A 12,637-nucleotide genomic window follows, 5' to 3' on the forward strand; every position below is an offset into this window, starting at 1 on the left:
AAAGTTTGATAAATCTGACCAATATGCATGTAAACTTTCAACATCATGAAAAAACATACTCCAGATTATTACGGATCTGTTCAAGTTAGCCAAGAATTTGACTGAATGTTCACCGGCTCGATTATTTTCAATACTTATACTCCGCTAACATTCGGCATGCTAAGCTAAATATGCTAACACCGAGCCGTGTGGCGAACGTGACGTCTATCATACAGGTTGAGCTCAACTCAAAATAATAGTTATAAACCATCTCAGAAGAAAATAACTTACCGAGCGCAGCAAATAACTCCGACAAGTGGAAAGTAAATAGTCCTGAAATGACTTGACTTCTGTCGTTTCGCTTCGGTGGGAATCTGTGATTCTGGGGCGGAGTCAGTGAATTAACTCCTTCAGTGTTCGAGCTGCTGGTGGAGTTCAGAGTTAAGAAGTAAAGAGTTATTGATTCCATTTTAACACCTCTAGATTTGATACGTAAACACTTTGTTTTAACACTGGATTTTAACTACTAATAATATACATCCCAGAGTTACATTAACAGAATGTGACTCTATGAGTGTAAAATTAACTCTACTTTTGCACAAAGTCTGCTAAAACATTTAACACTTTTGAATTTGCTGTGTACTTATTTTCCCCAGTGATTTGCAAATCATTTTAAAAAATTATATAATGTAATAATTTCTGGATTTATAGTTGATATTATATCTTTCTTCATTGAGATTGTTTATTTTCTTGTAAATAGGCAAACTTACTAAATCAAAAGGGGATGAAATTAATTTTATCACTCGCTGGCAAAAGGCAAAAACAGACCAACAATCTTTTTGCCTATATTTGTTTGCCTGTGCATTTTTCTGTCTGTCTGTTAACAAAGTATCTCATGAACCAGACAGGGACTGGGCGAATTTTAATAAAACATGCAGAAAGGAATTATTGGATGTACAGAATTGTGCTAAAATTTACTGTAGTTGAAACTGAAAGGCATTTACAGCACATCGTCCGAGTCCTACTCACTGAGGGAGATATTTGCTTAAAAGTTTAGCAATAATTGATGAAGTCAACCCTGTTTTTCTTTAGGAAAAATATTTCATGAACCATTTGGCAGTTTTTAATTAATCTTTCTGAAAGGAGTCATCGAATGTACTTGCACAATTCATTAGCTTTTGAAATCAGTTTCATTCAAGATGGCTACCCTAACTAATTCACATTAGCCAACACAAAATGGCTATAACTCAATGATCTTTACAGACACTGAACTAAAATTTCATTGCAGCTGCGAGTCATTCATAGCACATACTACGAGTGTGACATCTTGCAAAATCACATTAAACTGCACGTTTTTTTTCAAGAATTGACCCAAACAACTTCGACCAAATGGACCCAAAGTTATAAGGGCTTCTTTTCTCTTCAGGTACGAGGGCTTCAGGAGGGTTAACTCAGTCATTTCTCAATATTAGATGATGCTAGTATAAAATGCGGGCTTGGAAGACAAAGCACAATATGCACTCCTTCAAGGCATTCTAAGCCTTTAACTGATTGTCATTTGTGTGCCAAATGCGCCCATAAATAATCAGTGGTAGCCAGCATTTTGGGTTGTAGGGGATCAAATACATTTTTTTCAAAATATTGAGACTGTTTACTTCCTTGTAAGTGGACAAACTTACAAACTCAAAAGGGCATCCAGATATCATTCTCTTCACTGCATTTAGGGGTTTGAACAAACCAACACTGTATAGATTGAAGGACTTGTTTCATGATCAGTTATCAATATGTAGCTGATGTGTACAGCTCAGAAGATGCAAGTGTAAATTAGATTTAAAAAAAACTTTGTAAAATAAATAAATAAATAAGAAAGTCACAAACTGTCTAAACAAACAGAATGTAAATAGAATTAGCACATTAACCAAAGGACTCTGCCCTTATGACCTCACTCTCTGGTTGTCTCTCCAGCACTCAAACAGGCGTGTGGGTGTCATTTAATCTTCTTGTTCAGGTCTGTTCCTGCAGACTTCCAGCCCACTCATTCTACATCTCTATTCTTTCAACCATCACTGATGATTAACCTCCCTCCTTGTTGCTCGCCCACGCTGTATGTCCTTGTTTCGTCCTAGCGGCAGGACATCAAGACGACAGTGACTTTGCTGTCATGTCCTTCAGGAAGGCCCTGAAGCACAGACATTGATGGTGGCATTATTGGAAGTGATTGTTAATAAATGCAAGTATTAACAAAAAGATACCAAGAATGTTACAGAACATTTAGATCAGACATGAGAAAATGTGGTTAAACTTCAGCCCTGCTCACAATGGCAGACCATTTTTGTAGACACACAGACTCATAGACAGCACACTCTGTTGTCCCAGCTTCCTGTCCAGCTGAACTGACAGGCCAACCAGAAGGCTTCCTGTCTAACTAACTTCATTGCTGTAACAGATCAGCTCACTCATTCAATTAGCATACACTCACACTGGTGCACCCACACATCTACTCATCAGAAATCTATGGCTGCTCAAACTAATTGCTGAAAAGTAAACACACTCCCTTAGGTTCCTTCTTGTGATAGGACTGTTTGATCAATATGGACCTTTGAGTCCGGAAAGATTTCTACCATTCTGAGGGGTGAATGTGCAAAGAGAAGATAAAGTCAAATCAGGGAAATGTTGATAAGAGCTGCCAATAATTTAAAGGCAAACTAGTACCATCTTATGTGGAGATAAGACAGAAATTTTGGTCAAACCTTGAAGATGTTATGCGAGAATTCATGCAGTATTGCAAGAAGTCACCCTTAGAGTATGCGATATGAATGACTGTCAGCTACAACCACATCATTTTTTATCCCAACATATTTATAGCCATTTTTGTGTCAGCCAATATTGAGTAGTTGTGGCAGTTGTCCTGAATTAGATTGACTCCACAATTTAATCAGTTGTATATGTACATCCAATAATTACTTTATGAATTTTTTATTAAAATTTGATATTTGCCAACAAACAGACAGACACCAGGCAAAACTATTATTTTGTGTCTTTGCTTTTCAGCGGGGAGTGATAAATAAAGCAAACGTAACAACAGAAGGAAAATAAATGTTTGACCTTTTTTATTATTTGAATAATGAGTGTATTTTGTTAGCATTATTTGCTATGGTATCATAAAGCAGTGCATTATCTTCCAAAAGGTAAATCCAGCAGGATACAAAGGCACAGACTTATTCCTCAGCACAGGAGTTTAGTGTAAAGTCTATCTATCAAACAGGCAAATGCCAGTTTAAAAAGACAGAAACAGGACGTGTGTGAGTACTACTTTTAAACACATGACACAGTTGGAGGTACAGCTGTGGTGTAAGACTTCCATTACACAGGGAGTTTACAGAAAAGTTGATGTAGAGGAGAATTTAATCATTTTAGACTATATGCTGTGTGACAAAAAGCCTTGATAATTTTAGCCTTCTACATTGTGCAACCTAGTTTTTACCATTTACAAAGAAGTTTGATTTAAATGGAGTATTATCTGATGTTATTTGTAGAAAATGAAAGCAAGATGAGCTCTTGAATCAGTTGTCTACATTTTTCAGTCACATAATCTGTTTGAGTTCAAGCCTCCTGAATGTGAACTGTATTCTTTCTAAATAAGTTTGTAAAAACAGTGGTTCATTTTCTATATGTCCATCCACATATTTTACAATTCACAAGTTACTTTTTTTCATTATTTGTTCAGACCAAATTTGTGATTTTGATATGAACTGTTTTTTGCTGAATACCTGTATTATCCTATTTTACACCTTGAGCATTAAACAATCTTCAGACCACACTAAAGTTCAATATGTTTGTCTCTTCTCTTCGAGACAGTTCAAAACTCTGATAAAGTCATTGTAACTAAAGAGTGCAACTGCTATCTTGATCAGCACTTCTAATGAAATATACCCTAAGAACTCCTGATGGACTAGTACATTCAGCATCCTCAGCACCTACAGCATAAACACAGTCTCTCTATGCTCAGCACACAGACATTCTGATAGTAACATGGATGTTCTTCAGTTTAGAAGACATGACAAACTAAATGATGTCATGAAAAAGTGTACAAGTTTAATAATAGCTAATGTAGAGTACTTTCACATAGGTATGCCATTTTTGAAAAAGAGTTGTTTTATAAACCAGAAAAATATTTAAAATCTGGCCCTCGTTTGCCTAGCCATTAGCTTTTGTTTCTTTTTTCATATTCTCTGCTCCATTGCTGATGTTATGGCTGATAAAGTTCTAACTATTGATAACTAGTTGACAGAACATAAATTTAAAGTTGACTGGACTATCCCTTTAAGCTGGGTTAGTTTTATGTTAATCTAGTTTGTTTTATTATGTTTTTATTTTGGAATTAATTATATTTTTTTGGCTTGTGACTTTGTAATGATGTGCCATCCTGTCCAGATCTCCCTTGAAAATAAAAGTCTGTCCTTGAGGGATAATATTTTGGTTGGATGCAGTGATTTGAACATATAAAATTGAGTCTCAGTAACACACTGCAAACAAACACTGGCTTTAATACAATTATGTATTTTAATATAAAACTTGGATTTAAAATATCTAAGCAAAACCTAAAACCTAAGACAGGCTTCAACATCTGCTTGGCCACCAAAAGGATGCATTCCAGAAATATTCATAAATACATTAATTTATTTCACATTTGTTAGCAGTTGCAAGTAAATCCCGAGAGCCTCTCAGTGCAGCCTTTAGAGATTTATTGTTTAATAACTCGTCATGTATCTGCCCTGTGTAGCCTATAGTTGGAGTAAAACTAGTCATTTTAGGTTCAGGGATCTTTTGGGGGAGTATTTTCTCTGTGAGGAGGTCTGCAAACCGGCTCCCAGCTCCTCTTTTATTCTGCGCCCCTCTCTTTGCTCTGACAGATCCGTGCTGATATCAGATTGATGGGCCGGTTTGATTGAAGCCTCTTTGTCGTGCTAATGTCACGGCGAGTGATGGATGAGGCGCGTGAGCGATCAGTAACACGCGCGCGCGTAAACTACTGCACTCCTGAACCGAAAACAACCCCCCTTCGGCCCTCCTCCTGTATATACACACACACACACACACACACACACACATTTGCCCTGTTTCTCTTGATCCTAGGACCAGCTGACAACTTCTGCCGTGGTCACCATAAGTGACGAGTCACGTGACCCGCGACAGAGGTAGATGAGAAGAAAAGATGAGGAAAAGAAGTGAAACAAAGGCGATAGAGGAGAGAGTTGGGAGAAAAGAGGAAAAAGCAGGGAGTGTTGAGGACAAAAGTACAGAATGGCTGCAAACTGTAAACACGATGTACAGGTGAAGAGGTGACTCTTGTTTTCTCGCGTGGTACTGGAGCCCCAGTAGGTCGAGTTTTTCAGTTATTCATGCTTACTTTGAATTTTTGAAACGTGCAAGTTTCACTTTTATTTTCATCGCAGGGTTTTGCTACATTGATCAGAAAAAACGCCATTTTTTCTATTTTTCGAACTATCAGACTTGCATGAGATTTCGACTTTCTTTTCGTGTCTTCAGCTGAAACTGGAGACATTTAAATGGATTAACTGGATTTTTAAGAGTGAATCTCGTTTTGGGTTTGTTTTTTGTTAGAATATTTCTTCAGTCTCACTGTGCCTTGGGTCTGCATGGACAACATGAACTCGTTTGTGGAGTACTCCATCTGTAACCGACCTGGAGCCGGCGCGTATTCTGCGCCCAAACCTGGTTACCATCACCATCACCTGCACCTTTCACTGGATCAGCACCATGCCCTGTCGATGACCTCCGGCTCACTTCACGCGGGCCTCCCCGGCTCCTCTGTCCCGGGCCCCGGGGCCGGTGGAGACAGCAGGTACAGCGCAGATGGAGGGATGTACGGGAACACCAGAGCAGACACCGGAGGCACGCACGAGTCCAGAGGAGGGAGTCAGTATAATCAACAGCATCAATCCAATCGTTTTGAGCAGCATCAGTACACACCCAGTGGTTTCCATCATTCTAACCTCCAGCAGAACCAAAGCATACAAACTGGATTATTGTCTCCTTATACCAACGGAGGAGGGGGCAGCTCCGGGGACTATGTGGGTCAAGCGTGCGCCACAAACTCGGAGTATATCAACGTAATGGGCCCTTCAAATCCCATCCAGCCGCAGTATTTCATGGAGGAGCCCGTGGCTTCCTCTTACTACCATCAGCCACCCTTCCCTAGCTCGGCCCCAGCTGTGGGATCCAGCTACAACGCGCTCTCTGGGGCCTACTGCGGGCCCCAGGGCGCTCTCAGCAGCTCTCAGTTCCCGCAGCAGATCGGCGGGGGTCCCGACGCAGCAGGCTACCAGGGGCTTCCACATGCGGGAGGATATGGAGAGCTGCCGGTGTCCCAGGACCGAGGGAGGAGGGTCGATGATGACCAGCAGGTCGGACAGGGGCAGACCTTCGACTGGATGAAGGTGAAGAGAAATCCTCCGAAGACAGGTAAGAAATACAGCCGCCAGTGATCTGATTCCGAGGTCAGTCATCAGGACAGATTCATGAGGAAGTTTAGGTCACGTGTCACATTATATACTGATTTATGTGAGTTTTATAGGAGACTGGAGGTGAGGGACTGAGGTCTTTAGAATGTTTCAGAAAGGCTGAGATTAGAAGGATCATGCTGCAGTCATGAAAACTGTTTAGAAATGCTTTTAAGGAAACTCACACTTTTCGAAGAAGCTCCAAAAATAAAATCGATGCTGATATTAGTAACACGGAGAAAAAAAAGGGGGATTTCAAAAAGGTGCTTCATTCTGCCTCGGATAAACGACAGCATTATGAGTCTGAGCAGCAAAATGTAGTAAAATACAGTTTTCTCTAGAACAATCTGCTTATTTTTTATAAACGTTACTCTTCATGCCCTCGAGTTCTTTCATCATTTACTTAATTTGGTAAATAAATTGAACATGTCGTTATAAATTAAGATAGTTTGAAACATATTTGATTTTTCACAACGGAGCTCTGTTCTTCTGTCCAATAGTTTACAGCATATGAATATATAAATGAGTAAATAAATTAAAAAATATATAAATAAATAAAATAAATTTGATCCATGGACACTGGCCTGTAGTAGTTTTTTAATAGTGTAAACTGAACTTTATTATCAGACTTACATGAGATTTCAACCAGCACATAAATAAATTAATAAATAAACAACAAAGCAAAAAAAAAAAAAAAAATCAAAAACAAAATATTTATCTACCATAATTACTTTTTTTTATCCAAGATTGAAAGTCTGAAAAGTGAAACAATCACAAACATTTGATAATTTTATGAATGCCACAGCTCCCAGTTTTATGAAGTAATAAAAAAGTTTCTCATGTGCTAGAAGGGTTCATATGTGAGGACACAAAGCTGGCCTGGCCTGGTTCAGCTAGGTCCGGATCTGCCTGAGCTGGTTCTTCTCTGGACACTGACATTTGAGCTCTTTTTCGCTCTCATTCGTAATGAATTAGCAGACTTTTTTTTTTCTTTCTCTCCATGGGAAGTCTGCCTGTTCTGTTATCTTTTAAAGCAGCCCCCTTCACTCCCCTTCCATACGCACCGTGTAAGCCCCCATGTCCACTAGATTTCTCCTGCTTATGAAGACAAATTTTGATTTTGAAGACTTGTGATCAAACAAGCCAGATATATTTTATAATATGGAACTAAATCACACAAAAGAAGGTAATATTGGTGTAAAAGTCACTGTTATAAAATTAATTTGAAGCTCTTTCGTAAACAAGACAATATTTATTTATTATGTGTTTGTGCGTCGACATGAACATTTAACGTTAGCTTTAATAAAACCCATGATGAATGCATCCTGTCTGTCTGTTTGGTTCTCAGTAAAAATGTCAGACTTCGGGCTGTCGGGAGCCCACAGCAACGTCATGCGCACCAACTTCAGCACGCGGCAGCTGACGGAGCTGGAGAAGGAGTTCCACTTCAGCAAGTACCTGACGCGCGCGCGGCGCGTGGAGATCGCAGCGACGCTCGAGCTCAACGAGACGCAGGTGAAGATCTGGTTCCAGAACAGACGCATGAAGCAGAAGAAGCGCGAGCGGGAGGGCGCGTCCACCAATGCGCGCTCCTCCTTGTCCTCGTCCTCCGAGACTGGCAGCGGCTTCATGAAGGAGTTGGAGGACACGGACCAGTCGTCCGTGTCCACATCTCCAGGCGCGTCCCCGAGCTCGGAGACGTAGTCTGAGTGTGACGAGCGCTGTGATAAAAACGTCACTTTGGTGAAGTCTTTAAAGGGGAACTGATCTGGGCAGCAGTCTCTTCTATTTCTTACAGACAAGATAAATCTGTTTGTTCCCTTCCGTCAAACAACGAAAAGCCCACAAAGGTCGCTGAAACTTGAAACTTACAAAAGTAATAATAGGGGAAATTATTAAAAATCAACTGAGGAAAATCAGACATTGCTTTTGAATTTTGATTTAACAGATTTTTTTAAACAAATGAATGAAACTGGCCTTTGCTTAATATTTTGTTGCACAACCTTTAAAACAATCACTGTAATCAAGTGATTTCTGTCCCTCTCTCTGAGCCTTTTGCACCTGTTCACAGATATTTTGTCCCACTCCTCCTGAACACACTGCTCTATTTGTCTCAGGTTTGAAGGGTTTCTTCTGCTGATGTTTCAGCTCCTTCCACAGATGTTCAACAGGATTTAGATCAGGGCTCATAAGGCCACTTCAGAATGGTCCAATGTTTGGCCTTTCTTATGTGTTTGTAGCTGTTTGTTTTGGGTCATTCTCATGTTGGAGGACCCATGAGCTGCAAGTGAGACCAAGCTTTCTGACACTGAGCAGAACATTTAGCTCCAGAAAGCCTTGATAGTCAAATAGAATCAGGACCCCCTGTGTCAGATGGAGCAAACAAGTTTTACAGTGTTTTTTTTTTTTTTTTTGCATGTTTCCTTTTTGACTTTGTGAACATAGAGCTCATGTTACTTGTTGCCAGGAAAGCTTCAGATCTTTCTCATATATCAGAAGGACATTCTCCCAGAAGCTTTGTGGTTTGTCAGTATACATTTTGGCAAACTTCAGTCTTGCTTTTTTACAATGTGGTGTTATCCTCGGTCATCTTTGACTCAACGGATGGTACAATCCATTCATAATCCATCTCTTCAATTTACCATCAATTTTCTTCTTATTACCACGTCCAGACAGGTTGGCTCCAATACTGTGAATATTATGTTAAGCTGCAGTCTCTGGACCATCAAGTTGCTTGGAGATGGTCTTGCAAGACTGTCAATAATTTTCATTCTAAGCTCCTGAGAGAACTCTGTCCTTAGCTTTCTGTGATACCAAACAGCACTGTGACTACTTTTAACCTTTTAACCCTTTAACCCTCTTGAAGCCCTCACAACTGAAGAGAGGAAGAGAAGCCGTTGTATCTTTGGGTCAGATTGACCCAAAGGCCACAAGTTAAGTTAAATAATCAGACTGACTCATTACAAGACTGAAGACACCTATGATGCTGATTACAGGACACACATGTCCCTGTGGGCAAATTAGTTCATTCTTTTCTAGAGGTATCATTCTTTTTGTCAGCCCAGTTTCACAAGTATATATATATATATATATATATATATATATATGTTTTACCGAAATTCAGAAGCAATGACAGGTTTTCATTGGTTGATTTGCATTTTCATTTTTCTTATCTTAAATTATTTTTGTCTGTTTCAAGTTATTTCAATGACCTTTGAGTGTATTTCTTTCTTTAAGAAAACACAAATAAATATGTCTGGTACTGTACACCGCCTACATTTCTTGTTGGCACACTACCCTTTCAGCAGACATCTCCATTTTTACATACTGTTGAAAAAAAAAGATGTTTCAATTGTCTAAAAATATAAAGTGTATGTTTATTTATTCCCTCACTAGGTTTTTATTGAGGACCAACTCTAACATAACTAACATAATATGTTTAGATTCAACTTTGGATTGAAAAAGACTTAAACTTGGTTGTGTGGCCTAACAGTCTGTGCAGCTCCATCCACTTCCAGAAAAAGATCTTTAAAAATGTTGCAGTTGTACAATATCATGTTTATTACAGTTGCTAAACAAGGGGATCAAAATGCAAAAAAGGCTTATATTTTGGAGTGTTTAATAGTTGAATGTAATGCAATTTTTAAAAGGAAATTGTAGGTGTGTATATTTTTGGATGCCAGGAAATGTAGTCATTTTTAATTGTTTTTATTGAAAAAACATTGTTGATAGTCTGTGGACCAATGTGCAGACCCTTTCAATTAAGGGTTTGGCATTCCTTGAAGGAATACATTCCCCACTCCCTTTCATGCCAGAGTTTTATACTAACATTGTCCTATGCTGAGAATTGATCAAGTTGTAGCCATTTTGTTCAAACCTTGAAAATAGAGTTATGTCATGCAAAGTCATGAGATGTCCCACTCAAAGTGAATAATGTGAATGACTCTTAGCTACTACCACACCAGATTTTAGTCCAATATCTCTAGAATTAACTAAGTTATGGACATTTTGGGTTAGCTATTATCAATAAGCTGTGGCAGCCATCTTGAACTGGATTCACTTCAAACGCCAATCAGTTGAAAATACATTCAGTAATTACTTTCTGATAGTTTCATTACAATGTGTTCAGTGCTTTCTGAGATATTTTGCTAACAGACAAACAGGGTTGATTCCAAAAAGTAATGCTCTAGTTTTAAGGAAATATCTTGAGCAATAAGTTACATTAGGAATATGTTTTTGAAACAACTTTTAGCTTCAAAACCGCATGATGTTTTTGCACAATATGTGTAAAACTGATTCAACTATAGCCATTTGTGTGCTTTTTAAGTTCAGTTGGCTGTGGCAACCATTTTGTATTTGGTTGGCTCCAAAAGGAAAACAGTTATATATATATATAAACATTTGATGATTATTTCCTGGAAGATTAATTAAAATCAATGCAAAGGTTCATGTAATATTTTGCTAACAGAGTTGACTCTAAATATTTAATGGCAAAGTTTTAAACAAAGATGTTGTACAATCTGTTAGCACTCAGTATATGTTTAGGATCTCTATCAGCTACTACCATACCAAAAGTTTTACCAATATCTGTAAAACTGACTGAGTTATAGCCTTTTCTGTATTTTATCATTTCAGTTGGCTGTGGCAGCCATCTTGAATCAGGTTGGCTCTAAAGGTTGATCAGTTGTAAAAGAACAGTACATCCAGTGATTACTTTCTAAGAGTTTCATTGAAAATTGTTCAGCAGTCGAGGAGATATTTTGCTATCAGACACAAGCAAAACCATTGTTGTCCGCATTCACCTTTCAGTAGGCTTCTGTGTTAGATCCAATAGATCCTTATCAGTGTAGGATTTGGTTTCAGTGTCAGGTTTGGAATTGGGTTCACAAAGTGTTTATATTTTGGGATAGAATGAGTTTTACTTGATTGTAAGTTGTCATATTTCTTAGGCAGTTTATTCAGCTAAATCATATGGTTGGATTTTGGGTCAGAGGTTGGCCTCACAATGAACCAGTAGTGCTAAGTCTCTGACAGGGTTGGCCATCTTTAAATTTAGAACAGTTTACAGCCAATTGTGCCATGACGGTATGAAGTGTCTAATGTACAAAATAAGTTTGTCACAACTGTTCATTAGGGTCAAGTATTTTCAAAAGAATTACATTTTCACTCAGTACCAGTGGATCTGTTATTTTTCTATTGAGATATGAGTCAATATTTATAAGACCTGAAGACTAAAATGATTTATAACTCTGGTGACTGACAATATTAATGAAGATCTGATTAAAGTCATGAAATGACGTGAGAATGAGAGTTTGAGATGTAGACCATTTAAATGGACAGACCATGATAACAGTTCCTTTGAATAAATTACAATGTCCAGTTTTCGAAAACACTGAATAAAAGTCTGTTTTTTGTCATAACTTTTACTTTTCATTTCTCTAAAGAGATGAAAAGTAAATTCTCTGGATTTACCTTATGTTAATGTAACTGAAACACAACGTTCATGATGATGCAATAAAAACTATTGTGGAGATTCTTTTACAGTTTCTTAGTGTAAGTTTAACCTAACAAATCAGCTTTACAGTATAAAAACAAGGAACTTTGAATGACACAACTAAAGCTTTTTTTTCAGATTTAGAGTGTACAATATTGGGATTTTACATTTTCTTTTCTTTCCTAGGATGTTTCAAGTGTTGTATGTTTCTTCTGAAGATGTTCCTGGTTTTGCACTACTATAAATGACATTTCCAGATAAACCTACTGCTGAAATCTTTAATTTTATAGTAGTTTTCAGAAACACACACATTAGTCTCAGGTTCATTTTCTATGGTTCTGTGACTGTATGGGAAGACATAGCGGCATGATTTTAGAAAACTACTGAACTGGGAAAGATATTTTATATTTAATTACTTTTTAAAATAATAAATTATTTTATGCTTTTATTGAGCATACACAATAGTAAAAAAAGTGCACAAAGGCATTTGTGTGTGTAGACTTTTTACTGGGGAAGGGCTTTCTTAAAACCTGAAACAACGACTAATGTTTATTTTGCATTAATTCCACAGTCTGGATCCTGTGCAGTTTCTATTCAGGGAAGAATCTTTTAAATGTGAAATATTTGTGCCCCTAATGTA

At 38.0% G+C, this 12,637-nt stretch overlaps 1 protein-coding gene across 1 annotated transcript; it reads left to right on the forward strand.

Annotated features, from left to right (window-relative positions):
* Nucleotides 1-5,110: 5,110 nt before the first annotated feature.
* Nucleotides 5,111-9,560, forward strand: hoxb1a (homeobox B1a). The gene is made up of 2 exons (XM_017434433.2): nt 5,111-6,465; nt 7,852-9,560. The coding sequence occupies exons 1-2, from the start codon at nt 5,640-5,642 to the stop codon at nt 8,205-8,207; spliced, it is 1,182 nt and encodes a 393-aa protein (XP_017289922.1). The 5' UTR covers nt 5,111-5,639; the 3' UTR covers nt 8,208-9,560.
* Nucleotides 9,561-12,637: the final 3,077 nt, after the last annotated feature.

Source organism: Kryptolebias marmoratus, linkage group LG12 (assembly GCF_001649575.2).
Source record: "Kryptolebias marmoratus isolate JLee-2015 linkage group LG12, ASM164957v2, whole genome shotgun sequence".
NCBI lineage: Eukaryota > Metazoa > Chordata > Actinopteri > Cyprinodontiformes > Rivulidae > Kryptolebias > Kryptolebias marmoratus.

Excerpts from the sequence above, each read along its gene's own strand:
- hoxb1a (XM_017434433.2), top strand. The coding sequence starts at position 5,640 with ATGGACAACATGAACTCGTTTGTGGAGTACTCCATCTGTAACCGACCT. Across the intron at positions 6,466-7,851 it reads GAGAAATCCTCCGAAGACAG|TAAAAATGTCAGACTTCGGG; the intron begins GTAAGAAATACA and ends TTTGGTTCTCAG.